The following is a 17,781-nucleotide window of genomic DNA, read 5'->3' as shown; positions in this document are numbered from 1 at the left end:
ATCCCCTTGAAGCAGTGGTGACCCGGAAAGACCAGCCCTCACAAGTATTTGGACTGAGCCTAAAATAATACTAGTTGCTGTTTGGATTAAGATGATGTGAGATTGCTGGTGACCTTAGACCTCTGAACCTGCCAGAAGCAAAAACGTGTATCTTTTGGGAGAAAATAAGAAATAGAACTCAAATGATCTCTATAATTTTATATATACGTTGTGTGATAGTCAAAATTAAATGAGCGCTCCTGTTTCAATGCCAGTTGGTGTACTACAGTAATGTTCTGGCACTAACTACCCAGAGTTACCAGATTGTACAAGTTAAGGTCTTAGTTCTCTACAAAACTGTCCTTATCTCAGACTCTAGGTACAAGTTGGGGGTGGGATCCTCAGACCATCTGTGCTTCTAACCAACTGGCCACAAATTTGGGGGTTCCCCAAATCTCTTTCTATTCAGGAACTCAGGACAGTGCTATAATTATGATTCCAGTTTTATTCTAAAGCATACAAATCAGACCAGCCAGATGAAGATACATAAGGTGAGTTCTGGGAGGGCCTGAATGCAGAGCTTCTCAGCTCTCTCCCTGTGGACTAGGAACTCTTAAATCACTGTGTCCACCATTCAGGAAACTCAGTTGGGCTTTGGTTCCACGGTGTTTTTATTGGGATTTTATTATGTAGGAATGATTCATTAAATATTTGACTGCATGGCTGAACTCAGTCTCTAGCACCTGTCACTCCCCAGAGGTCAGGCTGGATCAAACTTCCAACCTTCTAGTCTTCTTACTGGTCTTTCCAGCATGGCCAACCCCCATGTTGAAGCCATCTAGGGCTGCCATGTGTGAACTTATGAGCCTAAATTGAGTTGTGATCCAGGGGGCTCCTGAGTAACTCTTCTTTCATGTGGGAACTTGCAAGGGTTTAAAGTCTCCCTCCCAGAAACCAGGGACATTGGTCAGCCAGTTGTTTGTTATATGACACAGGCATATAAGATAAGAGTTGACCAAGGAGCAAGAACAAACATACACTGTAGAAGAAGTCACACAGGTCACAGATACACAGATAGTAGAATTATCACAAATAGAATTTAAAATACTTACGATTATTATGATCTAAGAGTTAAAAGAGAAGATGAAGAAATTTGGTAGAGAATTGAAAGCTATAAAGGGATCATAAAGACATCCCTAGACTGAAACTGAAGATTAAAGTAACTGATATTAGAAACTCAATAGACTTTTTTTTTTTTAAATTATGTTAGTCACCATACAGTACATCCCTGGTTTTTGATGTAAAGTTCGATGATTCATTAGTTGCGTATAACACCCAGTGCACCATGCAATACGTGCCCTCCTTACTACCCATCACCAGCCTATCCCAGTCCCCCGCCCCTCCCCTCTGAAGCCCTCAGTTTGTTTCTCAGAGTCCATAGTCTCTCATGCTTCATTCCCCCTTCTGATTACCCCCCCTTTCTTTATCCCTTCCTTCTCCTACCGATCTTCCTAGTTCTTATGTTCCATAGATGAGAGAAACCATATGATAATTGTCTTTCTCTGCTTGACTTATTTCACTTAGCATTATCTCCTCCAGTGCCGTCCATGTGGCAGCAAATGTTGAGAAATCGTTCTTTTTGATAGCTGAGTAATATTCCATTGTATGTATGGTCCACAACTTCTTAATCCAGTCATCTGTTGAAGGGCATCTTGGTTCCTTCCACGATTTAGCTATTGTGGACAATGCTGCTATGAACATTGGGGTGCATATGGCCCTTCTCTTCACTACGTCTGTATCTTTGGGGTAAATACCCAGTAGTGCAATGGCTGGATCATAGGGTAGCTCAATTTTTAACTTTTTAAGGGACCTCCACACTGTCTTCCAGAGTGGCTGTACCAACTTGCATTCCTACCAACAATGTAGGAGGGATCCTCTTTCTCCACATCCTCTCCAGCAATTGTTGTTTCTTGCCTTGTCCATTTTTGCCATTCTAACTGGCATAAGGTGGTATCTTAGTGTGGTTTTGATTTGAATTTCCCTGATGCCTAATGATTTTGAACCTTTCTTCATGTGTCTGTTAGCCATTTGTATGTCTTCATTGGAAAAGTGTCTGTTCATATCTTCTGCCCATTTTTTGATTTGTTTATTTGTTTCTCGCATATTGAGTTCGCAGATGACATGATACTCTATATGGAAAACCCAAAAGAAGCCACTCCCAAACTATTAGAAGTTATAGAGCAATTCAGTAATGTGGCGGGATACAAAATCAATGCTCAGAAATCAGTTGCATTTCTATATACGAATAATGAGATTGAAGAAAGAGAAATTAGGGAATCCATCCCATTTACAATAGCACCAAAAAACATACGTTACCTTGGAATTAACTTAACCAGAGATGTAAAGGATCTATATTCTAGAAACTATAAATCACTCTTGAAAGACTTTGAAGAAGACACAAAAAGATGTAAAAATATTCCATGCTCATGGATCGGGAGAATTAACATAGTTAAAATGTCTGTGCTACCCAGAGCAATGTACACTTTCAATGCCATCCTGATCAAATACCAACGACATTTTTCAAAGAACTGGAACAAATAGTCCTTAAATTTGTATGGAACCAGAAAAGGCCCCGGATTGCCAAGGAACTGTTGAAAAGGAAAAACAAAGCTGGGGGCATCATAATGCTGGATTTTGAGCTGTAGTACAAAGCTGTGATCACAAAGACAGCATGGTACTGGCATAAAAACAGACACATAGACCAATGGAACAGAATAGAGAACACAGAAATGGACCCTCGGCTCTTTGGGCAACTAATCTTTGATAAAGCAGGGAAAAAACATCCGGTGGAAGAAAGACAGTCTCTTCAATAAATGGTGCTGGGAAAATTGGAGAATATATTTGCAAATGATACTACAGATAACAGACTGGTATCCAAGATCTAAAAAGAACTTCTCAAACTCAATATGTAAGAAACTCAATAGACTTAACATCAGCTTAGAAGTAGCTGAAAAGAGAATTAGTGAACTGGAGATTAGGTCAGAATTCAGACTGAAACACGGATGGTTAACAGATTGGGAAATATGATAGAAGAGAGAATAAGAAAATATATGAGGAATGATGAATGTTCTATCATACATGTAATTGGAGTGCCCAAATAAAAAGATGAAGAATGGAGGGGAGCATCAGGGGAACAAGAGAAGGAGGGAGAGCAAGAACAAGAAAGCTTGCAAATACACTATGACACAGGCAATATGGAATACAACTGCTTAAGGATTCCACACAACTGACTAGATATATTAAGGCACAGATTTAAGAAAGACTGTGAATCCTAAGTAAGATGGATAGAAAGAATATTTAGGACCATGAGAGTAAAACTACTACTGAAAAGTAAACACAAAATGAAACACTTAAATACATAGCAAAAAAAGTATAGTACCTTTAAAGTGACAACAGTAGGGTTTGCATCTCACTTTGTCAAGGAAACAATTGGAGACATGAGATAAAAACTTCAAAGTGCTTAAGGAAAATAACTGCCAACCTGACGACCATTTTATCTACTGAAATGACAATTTTTTAAAGATTTTATTTGAGAAAGCGAGAGAGAGAGGGAGGGAGAGAGAGATCATGAGCAGGGGTGGGAGGGGTAGAGGGAGAAGCAGACTCCTTGGTGAATGGGGAGCCCAACATGGGGCTCGATCCCAGGACCCTGGGATCATGACCTGAGCCAAAGGCAGATGCTTAACCGACTGAGCCACCTAGGCACCCCCTAAAATAGTTTAAAAATTTTTTAAAGACAAAGCTGAGGTAGTTTATTACCAGGCTATAGCAAAGGAAATATTGAAGGGTGTTCTTCAAGTAGAAGAAAATTATCTCAGATATAATTTTGGAGATACAGAAAGGGGAGAAAAGAGCAGAAGGAAGGCAAATATGAGGAAAACTTGTAAAGACTGTTGTGATTAAGTAGAATGATGATGATGATGGCCTTTGTAAATCCTGGTCTTAAAAACTATAGAAAAATAAAAAACTATAGAGAACAAAATTCATTATAATAGTAGCACATGAGTCAGGAGGAGAGTATGTAGAACTAAATGACAGTTCTTGTGTTGTCTGAGAAGTGGTAAAATTAATAATTAAATCATTTTTTGATAACCAAGCACACATATTGTAATCTTTATAGTAATCAGTGAAAATATCGTAAAAAGGATATAAAATAATAACGGGGAAACCAGAAAGATAATGATGAAAAAATACTTAATTCAAAAGAAAGGAGGCACGTTTAGAAGGAGTAGGACAAATGGAGAGTAAAGATTGAATTGAGGTGGCCCCCAAGATTCCTGCTCCCTGCTTTACATGCTTTGTATAATCCCCTCCTTTTTTGTGTGTGGATCATGAGTATGGGGGAATTTTACTCCCATGATCAGGTAACATTATTTAACAAAGCTGGAAAGATGTTGCAAATGTAATTAAGTTTTTGAGTCTGCTGACCTTGAGTTAATCAAAGGGGAGATTTTTCTCGGTGGGCCTGACCTAATCAGGTGAGCCATTAATGGAAGGAACTAAGCCTGCTGAAGTCAGAGATTCAAAGTGTGAAAAAGATTCTCCTGCCAGCCTTGAAGAAGTAAGCTGCCATGTTATGAGAGGGTCTATGGAGGAGGCCATGTGGCCAGGATCTGAGGGCAACCTTTAGTTGTTGAAAGAGGTCCCCACCTGACAGTTGGCAAGAAAACAGGGACCATATGGGTACAAGCAACTGACTTCTACCAACCACCAGTGAGGTTAAGAGAATACCCTGAGCTCCAGGCAAGAATGCAGCCCCAACCAAAATTCTGATTTCAGCCTGTGAGACACTGAGCAGGAAATCCAGCTATGCCACATCCAGACTTCTAACCTACAAGCTACAGGATAATAAATGAGGATTGTTTGCAACTAATAAGTCAGTGGTAAGTTGTTGCACAATAATAGAAAACTAACAATTCCTGGGTGATAGCACTTTATTAGTGAGGATAACAAAAAGAAAGACACAAGTAGATATTGAAAATGCTTGGGGCACCTGGGTGTCTCAGTTGGTTAGGCATCCGCCTTCAGCTCAGTTCATGATTCCAGGGTCCTGGGATTGAGCCCCACATTGGGCTCCCTGCTCAGCAGGAAGTCTGCTTCTCCCTTTCCCTCTGTGCCCCCAACTCGTGCTGTCTCTTTCAAATAAATAAAATCTTAAAAAAAAAAAGAGTTGTCTATATCCTATTGGTTCTCTTTCTCTGAAGAACCCTAACTAATACAGTTATGAAAAACTGCAGACCTCAGATTTCATCTAGCTGGTTCTCAGATTAAAATTACCAATAATGTGGGCAGGATCTTTTAGACCAGGGTTTGCACACTGTGGTAGTATGTGGGTCAAATGCAGCCCACTGCCTGTTTTTCTAAATAAAGTTTAATTGGAACATGGACATGCACATTTCTGTACATATTGTCCATTAATATGCTTTCAGAGTTAAGTATGAAAAAACAAACAAACATATGGCCATTCAACCTAAGGTATTTACTAGCCCTTTACAGAAGAGTTTGCCAGCTCATGTTCTAGAACTCCTTTTCATAGTGGCCGTGAACGTCTTGGCTGGGCTGTCAGCCCCAACAGTCCTGGGGACATAGGGCAGCCCTGTGCTGAGAGCCACAGTTAGGATGACTGCAGGAGTAGATCTTTGCAAGAGGGCTAGGAAAAAAAGTATCCTTTTAATCCATGTAATGTGCATATTCTTTTCAGAACTTGAGTTTTCTCTGGTGTCCTGCAATAGGTGCCCAAAAAAGTCCTATTGATTTGTAGGTGAATTTTGAGACCCCAGAGATACAAAATGAAGAGTCGCTTTGATACATAGAACTACTGGAAGCAAAAAGAGTATGTGGATGATGGCTGAAAAGGAACGCTAGAACCACACGATTGTACGGTAGAAGAATCTAGCAAGGAGGTCGTCTGAATGATGGCTTTATCTCCTTCTTAGGTTGTCCTGAGCAATTTTAATTTAGGACTTACTATACCTTTGTGTATAAACAAGGATATGATACTGTCGTCAGGTCAATTCAACAAACAATGTTGAGTCTTTATATTTGGAGAGATTGAATGTGGCACCCCCCTCCTCCCCCTCCTCCACACCCTCAGAGCCCCGTTTGCTGTGAAAGGAGTCTTCTCAGAGGTCTCCGTGGGTTCTATCTTCCAGTTCTTCCTCACAGTAACCCAGGGACCATTAGCTTCGCTTTGTGTGTGAAAAAAATGAGGCATGGAGGAATTCACTGACTTGGCACAAGTTCATATAAAGAAGTGCCATGTTCAGAAAGCTAGTCTCCATCAAGTGTGAGAGAGTTTGTCCACTTCTCGGTGCCTTATCATAGATGTGAGCTAAGAATTGTGATGCCATCTAATGACCGTAATGACTGTGCCCTGTGGCAGCACTCACAAAGGGAAAAAGTCTTTTCCTCCAGGGCGAAGGGTTCTCTTGACTGCGTTGATCTTTTATTAATCATGTTTCATGGTTCTGTGTGAAAGTCCACTAACTGGAGTTGTGTATCTTATAAAATTCTTATAAATATATACCAATAGAAGCCAACCTGTCATGCTCTGAAGCGCCCCTAAGGACTGTGTTTTTATTACTATGCTAATGCTCGTGTTTCCTGGGCTCGGGTTCTGAAGATGACCCATCCTGGCTGTCAAAGTGCCTGCTTTTTACTGAAAAACAAGTGGTTTGACGATTGAGATTAGACTTAAATTGTATTTTGTAAACTGAAAATGCAAAAATAGCTCACTACTTTTATTTCAGTGGACAACGTTATAATACTTATGAGAAGTGGAGTTGATGACATAATAGGAATAATTTGTGCTTATTCAAAGAATAACCTGAAAGGGCCTCTTCAGGCCATTTAATGTGATCAGCCTGAAATAGGAGCTCCTTAATGAAGCGTATTGTATGGGGAGATAATGTGTTACGTAGGCATAATTTACAGCCTGAAGCCTGGAATTTTTCAAAGTACTGTTGAATAAGGAACACACTGTTGGTTATTAGGTGCGTGTATTTAAAAAATTCGTAGTCAGTGAAATTACAGTGACTTTGATTTTTTTCTGATTTATGAGGTGGAAGGTTCTTTGGAAAAAAAAATTCTGCTACAAGTGACATTAATGACCAGTTATCTTTTTTTCCTTATAATAATATTTTTTTATTATATTGTTAGTCACCATACAGTACATCCCTGTTTTTTTATGTAAAGTTCTATGATTCATTAGTTGCGTATAACACCCAGTGCACCATGCAATACGTGCCCTCCTTACTACCCATCACCAGCCTATCCCATTCCCCCACCTCCCTCCCCTCTGAAGCCCTCAGTTTCATCTTAACACACCTTTTTCTCATTAGCAGTAACGCTGTTGTAGTTCATTGCAAAAACAGTCTTTGAGTGAGCAGAGAGCTGCATCATGCCCTTGTGTTACATATCCAGTTGATCTTCCCTTAAATTTTGATGTCCTTGCCACTGTTTGCACTGAGATCTCCTGGGATGCTGAGCTCCAAAGGTGCTCTCGCTCTGGGTCTCTTCAGTTTCTGAGAGAATCTTTCTCTCTCTGTCTTCCCGTTGACAAAAGCACTTGCTATGAGGATGATCATTTAGTTGTATGGGTTTAAATAGGGTCTGTAATACCATTTTTTAAACTTGTGGGTATTTAAAACAAGTGTTTTCTTGGATTCTGATTGGATAGAGACACATTGCAGGGGAAAGGAATGATCCATTCAGAGAAACAGGTGTATCTGTCCAGGTAAACTGATTTCTAAATAAGTTTAAATGCCCTTAGTGTCGTTTACGATGGACTGATTCTTATAGTATTTAGGATCTTGCTATCGGGAAGCCAATTTTCAGTCTGAAATAGCCTATGAATACTTGATTAGACAACCGGTGACATGCCATGTATTTATATGGAGAGACTCTGTATAATAGGAAAGATTTCCCCAGTTGGCAACGAAGAATTGCTACGTCATCAGATTTTCTACACTGCCAATGAAACATTTAAGAAAATAAAAAGAAATAATTAAAGGCAGGAGGTCCCTTTAGGAGACAAATATTCAGGAAGCCACCCAGGTGAAAGTAAAAATATTTCAGGTAAGAAAGAGGATCCAATTTTCCTTTTGACTTTTTATTTGTGTTTTAAATATTAGTTTCCTCCTAAGTTAAAATATCATTAGATTTCTACATATACAAATAATGAAAAGATCGTTGTTAAAATCAGCTAATAAAGGAAAAGCAATGCAAGAGTAAAACATTCGGAGGGTAATTCTTCATATACCTTATTATGTATAATATTTACAATGTAATGTAACCATTATTCATGCTATTTGAATCTTAGAGTCCATTTAATTCTCAAGCTTAGCTCCTATATAACTTTTATTATGTAATTAGCATTACTAGCTTGGCGTTCATTGCTCAACAGCTCTCTCCATGTTCACGCAGAGAATATTTCTGCATGTACACATACATATATGCCGTAAGGTTATTTACTGTTGTACAGAAAATGCTTATTGGTTACAGTCTTGCACTTAACTTACATACATCATAGAATCCCTTTTTATTTCCTGTTGGTTTATTTTGTTCTCTGTTTAATCTCTTTAGACAACTCTTGAATTTTGCTTTCATTACTTCTTTAATAATTAAGGGATTTCAGGCCTGAATTTTTCAAAGTTTACCTATGAATCCTAGACTTGTTATGAAGTGTTCTTGTCCTCATTACATTCTAGGAAGGGTGTGATTTCTATTTCCTCTTTGACCCATGAATTATTTACAAGAGTGTCTGAGTTTTCCAAGTTGTTAAATTATAAAAATCTTTTTAGTATTTATTTCCAAGTGTTATTGGTTATCATTAGAAAATATGATGAGTAAATAGCTTTAGTTTAAAAAAATCAGATAAAATTTTCTTTATGGCTGCATATAAGATCTTTATGAAAGGTCTGACTGATTTAAAAATCTTTCTGTGTATCTATCTATATATGTATACACACACACACACCTCTATATTTTGTCATTTATTTTTAAGTATATATCCAGAGATTCTGATTTAATTTGTCTAGAATTGTCTGTGCATTGGAGTTTTTAAAGCTTTCCATGTGATTCTAATATATAACCACGGCTAAGAATCCCTGCCCTAATAAAATAACGATACTAGTCCCGTGGTTCTCAGAATGTGGACCAGTTGCACCAAGGTCACCTGGGAACTTACTAGGAATACAAATTCTTGTGCCTTACCCTAGATCTACTGAATTGGGAACTTGGGGGCAGGGGTGCCCAGCAATATGTGTTCTAAAAAGCCTGCAAGATAATCCTGATACTGACTAAAGATTGCGAGCCATTAATCTATACCAGTGGCTCAACAGTGGGGTTGGTTTTGTCCCCCAGAAGACATTTGGTAACATCTGGAACAGTTTTAGTTGTTACAACTTGGGGGTGGTCGTGGAGGAGACAGCTCCTGCTTGCATTTGGTTGGTAGGGGCTAGGGATCAGTGAACACCCTACAGTGCACTGGACAGCCTGCCACAGCAAAGAATTATCTGCCCCAAAATATCAGTAGAGCTGCTGTTTAGAAACTGATCCGGACCATGATTTCCAAACGTGACTTTCTCACAACCACCAGTTGGAGAGCTTTTAAAAATCCTGACTCCAGATGTAGTTTAATTGGTCATTGGTGAGGGCATGGCATCACATTTTAAAAAGGTATCCACATAATTATATCTGCAGCCATGATTGAAAACCACTGCTATGGCATAGTTCATTGGTACAGGTAAAACTCTTATAATGGATGGATCAAAGTCATTCTGAACCTACTGATCAATTTTAATATAAAAAGATAGAGAAGTCGTCATTATTACCTTCAGATGTGTTGTAGCAGGGAGTATAAAACACTAGATCTAGAAATCTAACTACCGTGTTCGAGGTACATGTTAAAAACCACTGTGAGGATGTCATCAACAAAATCCAGAATATAGAAACTCCAAGACAGAGAATACAGATTTTTATCAAGAAATAATGCCAACGGGGGAAAAAAGAAAGGAGAACTGTTTTAAGAGGAATTTAAGGCACCTAACCAATTGTGCATCTAGTTTCGTTCTTGATTTGAAAGACCAACAGAAAAACAAAATATTTTTGAAAATTTGAACAGAGTGGCTATTTCATGAAAGTGAATTTTATGTGTGTGTGTGCGTGTGTGTGTGCGTGTTGTATACACACATATATATGTTTTCTTTTTTTTTTTTTTGGAGTTGTATGTAGAGGGGTAACTAGAGGTTATATGTAAAACAAGATTGGCCCTGTGTTGATCCTTGTTGACACTGTGTGCTGGGCATATGGAGATTTATTATAATTTTATACTTTTGTGTATATTTGAAAATTTCCATAATAAAAATAGTGAGAGGGAATATCTAAGTATGTGAGAGGAAAAGCAGGTGAGAATGGTGTTAGAAAAACTGTCAAGACAGTAGGAGTTTCCACAGTGTAAAAAAATAAATAAATAAACAATAAACCAACAACAGTCCATTGGATTTGGGACATGAATGTCACTGGTTGTCTCTAGCAAATCTGTTTCGTTGGAGAAGTGGGTCTGAAAGCAAGATTGGACGCACAGAGAAGTGAGAGGGTGATCATGAAGCAGATAAAGTGGGGTGAGCAGCAGAGCAGAATATGGTCAAGTGTGTTGTTATGTTTGAGACAGGGTAGTGTTATGTGTGTTTGAATGATGAAAGAGATCCAGTGGAGACAGAGATATCGAGTCTCAGGGAGGAAACGGAGCACGCGTAGCATCGGTTTCCTTAACATTCCTTAGCACCACCTCAACGGGATGGCACAGAGTTCAGTTTGGATAATGTATATAAATTACTTAGCATTACTTCTACCATATTAACAGATTATCATAATGAGAGCTTTGGAATTTGCGTATGTGTGATGTTCATTCAAAGTTATTTCTCTTCTGTGTGTGACTTTTTTGTTGATGTTTATATTTTTAGTGATCCTTATACTTTTCTTTCATCATTTGGCAGGTTCTTATAATAAAGCACTAAAATTAATATGTTTTTACATAAACTTCACAAAGTTTAATATATCTAAACCAGAATTAGAACCACAAATAATTATATGTGTGTTGAAATAGCAAGATATTAAACTATATATAAACTCATAGCTGAGTACTTTTATGGACCTAAATTAAATAAATAAGGTGAATGTATTTACTGGGAAAGAAGGGGGGAGAGTCGGGCAGGGGAAGAGGTTGGCAGGGAGAGGGAGAGGGAGAGGAAATGAATGGGAGTGGAGGAAGAAAACGATGAGAGAATATGTGGAAGTGTTTATTCGGGACAAACTTAAGTTGATCACTGTTACTGTGATTTCTGTTATTTTAATTTCCAGCTATGCTGTCTCATGCCAAAAAGTATAACTTTATCTAAAGGCCTTCTGTTTGCTTCTCTCTTGTAATTGGCTTGAGAAAATAGAGTCCAGGAATGACCCATGTTAAAAATTGGGCTTTTTTTTTTCTTTTTTAACCAGAACTGTTCACTATGAAGGTGGTGCTGTATCCGTCCATGCACGTTCCCTGTGGAGACTAGAGACGCTAAGAGTTGCGTAAGTAGAATTTGTAAATACAGCCAGGTGTTCCAAGTGTACAAAATACTTCCAGCACTGTGGACTTGAGCTTTTATATGAAAGCTCACGCTAACAACTACAGCAAACAGGAAATGAAACGTTGAGAAAGTGGTGGAGAGTTTCTCTCCTCTTGCCCTTCTGCCAACCTTTATTCTGCTTTCTTTAGCCTAAATTCACTAGGCAGCACACAGTAGTTCTGTATGATCTGCTCTTGTCTTTATCCTGATTTGTTTTGGTAACATCCTCTCAACCCCGTCAGTGCATCTCCCGGCAGAAGGCGCTCCTAGGACAGAGTGACTTAAGGTTTGGAAACAGGGCAAATGGTTTCAAGCCTGTTAAACGTTTCAAGACTGACATTGTCTGGGTTTAACAGTCTAAAGGCACATATGAAACAGGAAACTTGAACATGAACGAGAGTACAAGGGTTGTTACTGGCAGTCACTATCTTTATTTACAAATATCTTGATAGCTGAGTAAGAAATCTGGATTGCAATACAAAGCCACTGTGTATTCGTTCATTACACAAATATATATATATATTCATATACCTACATATATATTCATATTCTTTTTTTCCCTTTTTGGTGTCTTCAAAAAGTTGTTCAGAGGTTGACTTTTAGTTCCTGTAGATAAATGCAATATTGGTGAAAAAGGTGTCATTTTGAACTATTTTAAATAGAATTAAAATATTAGATTTTTTTTGTTGATTAGAAGGTTCATTCCTTTGCCTAAAAAGCAACAAGTTTTCAGTGTATTTGTTCCCGATTACATTACACTTTTAGGAAATTATTGATTTAAGGTTATAACTTCCATGAATGGGTGTGGGGAACTATTTTAGTATAGAATAGCTCTCTTTATAGACCTAATATTTTGAGATTAATGCTTATCTAATGATGATTAAAATAGTTTAGTGGTCTTCAGTTGCATTTGCTTATATAACACATACATCAGTTTTGAAAAAGTTTGAAAAGTGTATCCTTGAACATTGTAAGGTTTGACATACATTTTTCATTATCAGTTTATTTTTTTGTTACCAGTTTAAATAGATGAATAGAATATAACTTACAGTTTATTATAAGTACTGATATTTAAAAATGAAATAGGGATGCCACTCTTTTTTTTCCATAATAATATTTTTATTATATTATGTTATTCACCATACAGTACATCCTTGGTTTTTGATGTAAAGTTCGATGATTCATTAGTTGCGTGTAACACCCAGTGCACCATGTAATACATGCCCTCCTTACTACCCATCACCAGTCTATCCCATTCCCCCACCCCCCTCCCCTCTGAAGCCCTCAGTTTGTTTCTCATAGTCCATAGTCTCTCATGCTTCATTCCCCCTTCTGATTATCCCCTCTTTCTTTATCCCTTTCTTCTCCTACTGATCTTCCTAGTTCTTATGTTCTGTAGATGAGAGAAACCATATGATAATTGTCTTTCTCTGCTTGACTTATTTCACTTAGCATTATCTCCTCCAGTGCCATCCATGTGGCAGCAAATGTTGAGAAATCGTTCTTTCTGATAGCTGAGTAATAGTCCATTGTATATATGGACCACATCTTCTTAATCCAGTCATCTGTTGAAGGGCATCTTGGCTCCTCCCATGATTTAGTTATTGTGGACAGAGCTGCTATGAACATTGGGGTGCTTTTACAAGTACCTCATTGACTCTAAATACTGCCATGATTTAATACCCATGTTTGTTTATTTAAAAGTACGGGAACATAGCCTTCCTTAACAGTAGAAATTATATACTCTTTCTCATTCATGAGATTTGTTACTTTCCCATGACAGAGTTCTTTATCCCAAATCATACTTTTCTTATGACTGAAAGACTTTTTTTGCTTACTCTAGCAAATGCCTATGCAACAAAAATAGGTATGCAAGGTATTTTTATATTTCCAATGAGAGTAAGTCTGTAACTTTAAAAAGTTCTCCTATATTAACCCCAATAATTATTAATTAGCTGATAATAAATTCTTCTATATAAATACATAGTTGATGAAATCACCTAAGTACTAAAACTTTTGGTAAGCATTGAACTTACAAGTAAAATTTTACTGGAAATGCATCTCTGAAGAAAGAGAGAGAAGTGGCGGCTTCATAAAACAAAGGAAGGAGATCTCAGTGCTTTCTTGTGCTTCATAAATTATTCAGAGAATTGAGGGAAAGGGATTTTAAAGATGTACATGTATTTCCTTTACCTTGTGTTGTATAAAAATGACAGTTTAATTAGAGAAATGAAATCGTCAATAAAAGTGACGTTTAGATAGGTGTTGCTGCCATTAGAAAACAGACTCCAGATGTGTTTTCAAATTTAGAGCTATCTCTCCCCTTTGTGATTATTGTGTGCTTAAAGAAATGGGTTTGTTGCTTTGTTTGTTTTGAGCAAAGGAGGCCCTAAATCTGTCTCATTCTGTAGATTAAGAAACCAGAAGGAGGTGAACTCCTGAGAACCAGGCAGGGCTTCCTTTTTGTTGTCAGCGTTGTTTTTGATGAACTGTAATTCCGTAAATCGGGATCTTTCTGCACATCCTTCCATTATGTGCTCTTGATTCTTTTTCTCTACTGTTCCCTAATGTTTGAAGCTGGAAGTGGGAGGTGTGGGGTCTGTTTTAACTTGAATGGGGGTGACTGAGAATATAGGAAGAGCCTGATCTCCTGGTCAGCCAGAGGTGAAAGGGGGCACCTCTGCTGATTGCCTCAGAACCCAAATGACAGCAAAGGGAACCTACCACCAGCAAGCAGAGCAGGGAGTTTTTCAGCCATTTAAAAGATGAAAGAGAGATGTTTCTGTTGGCCTCTGTGACCCTTGATTTACACCATTGCGTCTTCCTGTCACCTCAGAAAAGCAGGAGGTTCACTTGTAATGAATGTAATTATGTTAAGTGTGTTTTCCAGGTTCAGATTCTGTTGAATTTTTGAATGACTTTGACTTCATTGTAAATGTACACATTATGTAACTTCTTACATGCATTGGCCGTGAAAATACTCATTACTTAGAAAATGATAGCCAAAGATCCTGCTTATGTTTATAACTGAATTTTATACCTGAAGGTCAATATTTATACTATGACATTTGGGATGTTCTTTTTTCCCCCTCCAATCAGGTCTCAAACTATATTATATTTGATATAATTTATGCAGCCTAGTAATTATATAGTTTATATTGCATACTCCTAACAAATAAAATTAATGTTGTCAAAAGTTTTTCGGTATCATGAACATTTTAATAAGGTAAGTTTTAATGTTGGGAGTTAAATATAATAGAAAACAGATTCCAGATTGTACCCCAATGTAAAGCTATAAGAACGTTGTAAATACAATATATGTTGGTTTCTGCAGTAGGAATGATCACTGAAATTAAAAATATGCATTATGTATGCTTCGTTTTTTAAAAGAATTTTTATTATGTTATGTTATTCACCATACGGTACATCCCTAGTTTTTGATGCAATGTTCCATGATTCATTATTTGCATATAACACCCAGTGCACCATGCAATACGTGCCCTCCTTAATACCCATCACTGGCCTATCCCAATCCCCAACCCCTCTCCCCTCTGAAGCCCTCAGTTTGTTTCCCAGACTCCACAGTCTCTTGTGGTTCATTCCCCCTTCTGTTTACCCCCCTTTCTTTATCCTTCCTTCTCCTACCCATCTTCCTCTTTCTTATGTTCCATAAATGAGTGAAACCATACGATAATTGTCTTTCTCTGCTTGACTTATTTCACTTAGCATAATTTCCTCCAGTCCTGTCCATGTTGGTGCAAATGTTGGGTAATTGTTCTTTCTGATGGCTGAATAATATTCCATTGTATATATGGACCACATATTCTTAATCCAGTCATCTGTTGAAGGGCATCTCGGCTCCTTCCACGATTTAGCTATTGTGGACAATGCTGCTATGAACATTGGGGTGCATATGGCCCTTCACTTCACTACGTCTGTATCTTTGGGGTAAACACCCAGTAGTGCAATGGCTGGGTCATAGGGTAGCTCAATTTTTAACTTTTTAAGGGACCTCCACACTGTTTTCCAGAGTGGCTATACCAACTTGCATTCCCACCAACGGTGTAAGAGGGATCCCCTTTCTCCACATTCTCTCCAACATTTGTTGTTTCTTGCCTTGTCCATTTTTGCCATTCTAACTGGTGTAAGGTGGTATCTTAGTGTGGTTTTGATTTGAATTTCCCTGATGGCTAATGATTTTGAACATTTTTTCATGTGTCTGTTAGCCATTTGTATGTCTTCATTGGAAAAGTGTCTGTTCATATCTTCTGCACATTTTTTTAAAAGATTTTATTTATTTATTTGACAGAGATAGAGACAGCCAGCGAGAGAGGGAACACAAGCAGGGGGAGTGGGAGAGGAAGAAGCAGGCTCCTAGTGGAGAAGCCTGATGTGGGGCTCGATCCCAGAACGCTGGGATCACGCCCTGAGCCGAAGGCAGACGCTTAACGACTGTGCCACCCAGGCGCCCCTGCCCATTTTATGATTTGATTATTTGTTTCTCATTTATTGAGTTTGAGAAGTTTTTGTAGATCTTGGATAACAGTCTTTTATCTGTAGTATCATTTGCAAATATCTTCTCCCATTCTGTGGTCTGCCTCTTAGTTTTTTTGACTGTTTCCTTGGCTGTGCAGAAGCTTTTTATCTTGATGAAGTCCCACAAGTTCATTTTATCTTTTGTTTCTCTTGCCTTTGGAGATATGTCATTCAAAAAGTTGCTGTGGCCAATATCGTAGAGGTTCCTGCCTATGCTCTCCTCTAGGATTTCAATGGATTCCTGCCTCACATCGAGGTCTTTCATCCATTTGGAGTTTATCTTTGTGTATGGTGTGAGAGAGTGGTCAAGTTACATTCTTCTGCATATAGCTGTCCAATTTTCCCAGCACCATTTATTGAAGAGACTGTCTTTTTTCCACTGGATGTTTTTTCCTGCTTTGTCAAAGATTAGTTGCCCAAAGAGCCAAGGGTCCATTTCTGGGTTCTCTATTCTGTTCCTTTGGTCTATGTGTCTGTTTTTGTGCCAGTACCATCCTGTCTTGGTGATCACAGCTTTGTAGTATAGCTTGAAATCTGGCAACGTGATGCCCCCAGCTTTGTTTTTCCTTTTCAACAATTCCTTGGTGATTCGGGGCCTTTTCTGGTTCCAAGCAAATTTAAGGGCTGTTTGTTGCAGCTCCTTGAAAAATGTCATTGGTATTTTGATCAGGATGGCATTGAACGTGTAGATTACTCTGGGTAGCGTAGACATTTTAACTGTTTATTCTTCCAGTCCAAGAGCATGGAATGTTTTTCCATTTCTTTTGTCCCCTTCAATGTCTTTCAAGAGTGATTTGTAGTTTCTAGAATATAGATCCTTTACGTCTCTCATTAAGTTAATTCCAAGATAACATATGATTTTTGGTGCTATTATAAATGGAATCGATTCCCTAATTTTTCTTTCTTCAGTCTCATTGTTTGTGTATAGAAATGCAACTGATTTCTGAGTATTGATTTTGTATCCCGCCACATTACTGAATTGCTCTATAAGTTCTAGTTTTGGGGAGTAGAGTCCTTTGGGTTTTCTATATATAGTATCATGTCATCTGCAAAGAGAGACCGTTTGACTTCTTCTTTGCCGAATATCTTTTGTCCCTTTTTGTTGTCTGATTGCAGTTGCAAGGACTTCTAGTACTATGTTGAACAATAATGGCGATAGTGGGCATCCTTGTCGTGTTCCTGATCTTAAGGGAAAGGCTTTCAGCTTTTCCCCATTGAGAATGATTTTTGCTGTAGGCTTTGCATAGATGGTTTTTATGAAATTGAGGAATGTACCCTCTATCCCTACTCTCTGAAGGGTTTTAATGAGGAAAGGATGCTGTATTTTGTCAAATGCTTTTTCTGCATCAATTGAGAGGATCATATGGTTCTTGACTCTTCTCCTGTTGATATGATCTATCACACCGATCGATTTGTGAATATTGAACCACCCTTGCATCCCAGGGATGAATCCCACTTGGTCATGATGGACAATCCTTTTAATGTACTGTTGGATCCTCTTAGCTAGGATCTTGTTGAGAATTTTGGTGTCCATATTTATCAGGGATATTGGTCTGTAATTCTCCTTTTGGATGGGGTCTTTGCCTGGTTTGGG

General features: G+C 38.2%; 1 protein-coding gene across 1 annotated transcript in view; it reads left to right on the top strand.

Moving 5' to 3' along the window:
* RYR2 (ryanodine receptor 2) overlaps positions 1 to 17,781 on the top strand; it is a 528,108-nt gene that overhangs the window by 135,485 nt on the left and 374,842 nt on the right. The window contains exon 11 of the mRNA XM_008689669.1: positions 11,539 to 11,613. Coding sequence (XP_008687891.1) covers positions 11,539 to 11,613 — 75 coding nt within the window. The remainder of the gene's footprint in view (positions 1 to 11,538; positions 11,614 to 17,781) is intronic.

Source organism: Ursus maritimus, unplaced genomic scaffold (genome assembly GCF_017311325.1).
Source record: "Ursus maritimus isolate PB19 unplaced genomic scaffold, ASM1731132v1 scaffold_7, whole genome shotgun sequence".
Classification (NCBI taxonomy): Eukaryota; Metazoa; Chordata; class Mammalia; order Carnivora; family Ursidae; genus Ursus; species Ursus maritimus.
The sequence above is the reverse complement of the archived record's forward strand: the minus strand, read 5'-3'. Positions and strand labels throughout refer to the sequence as shown.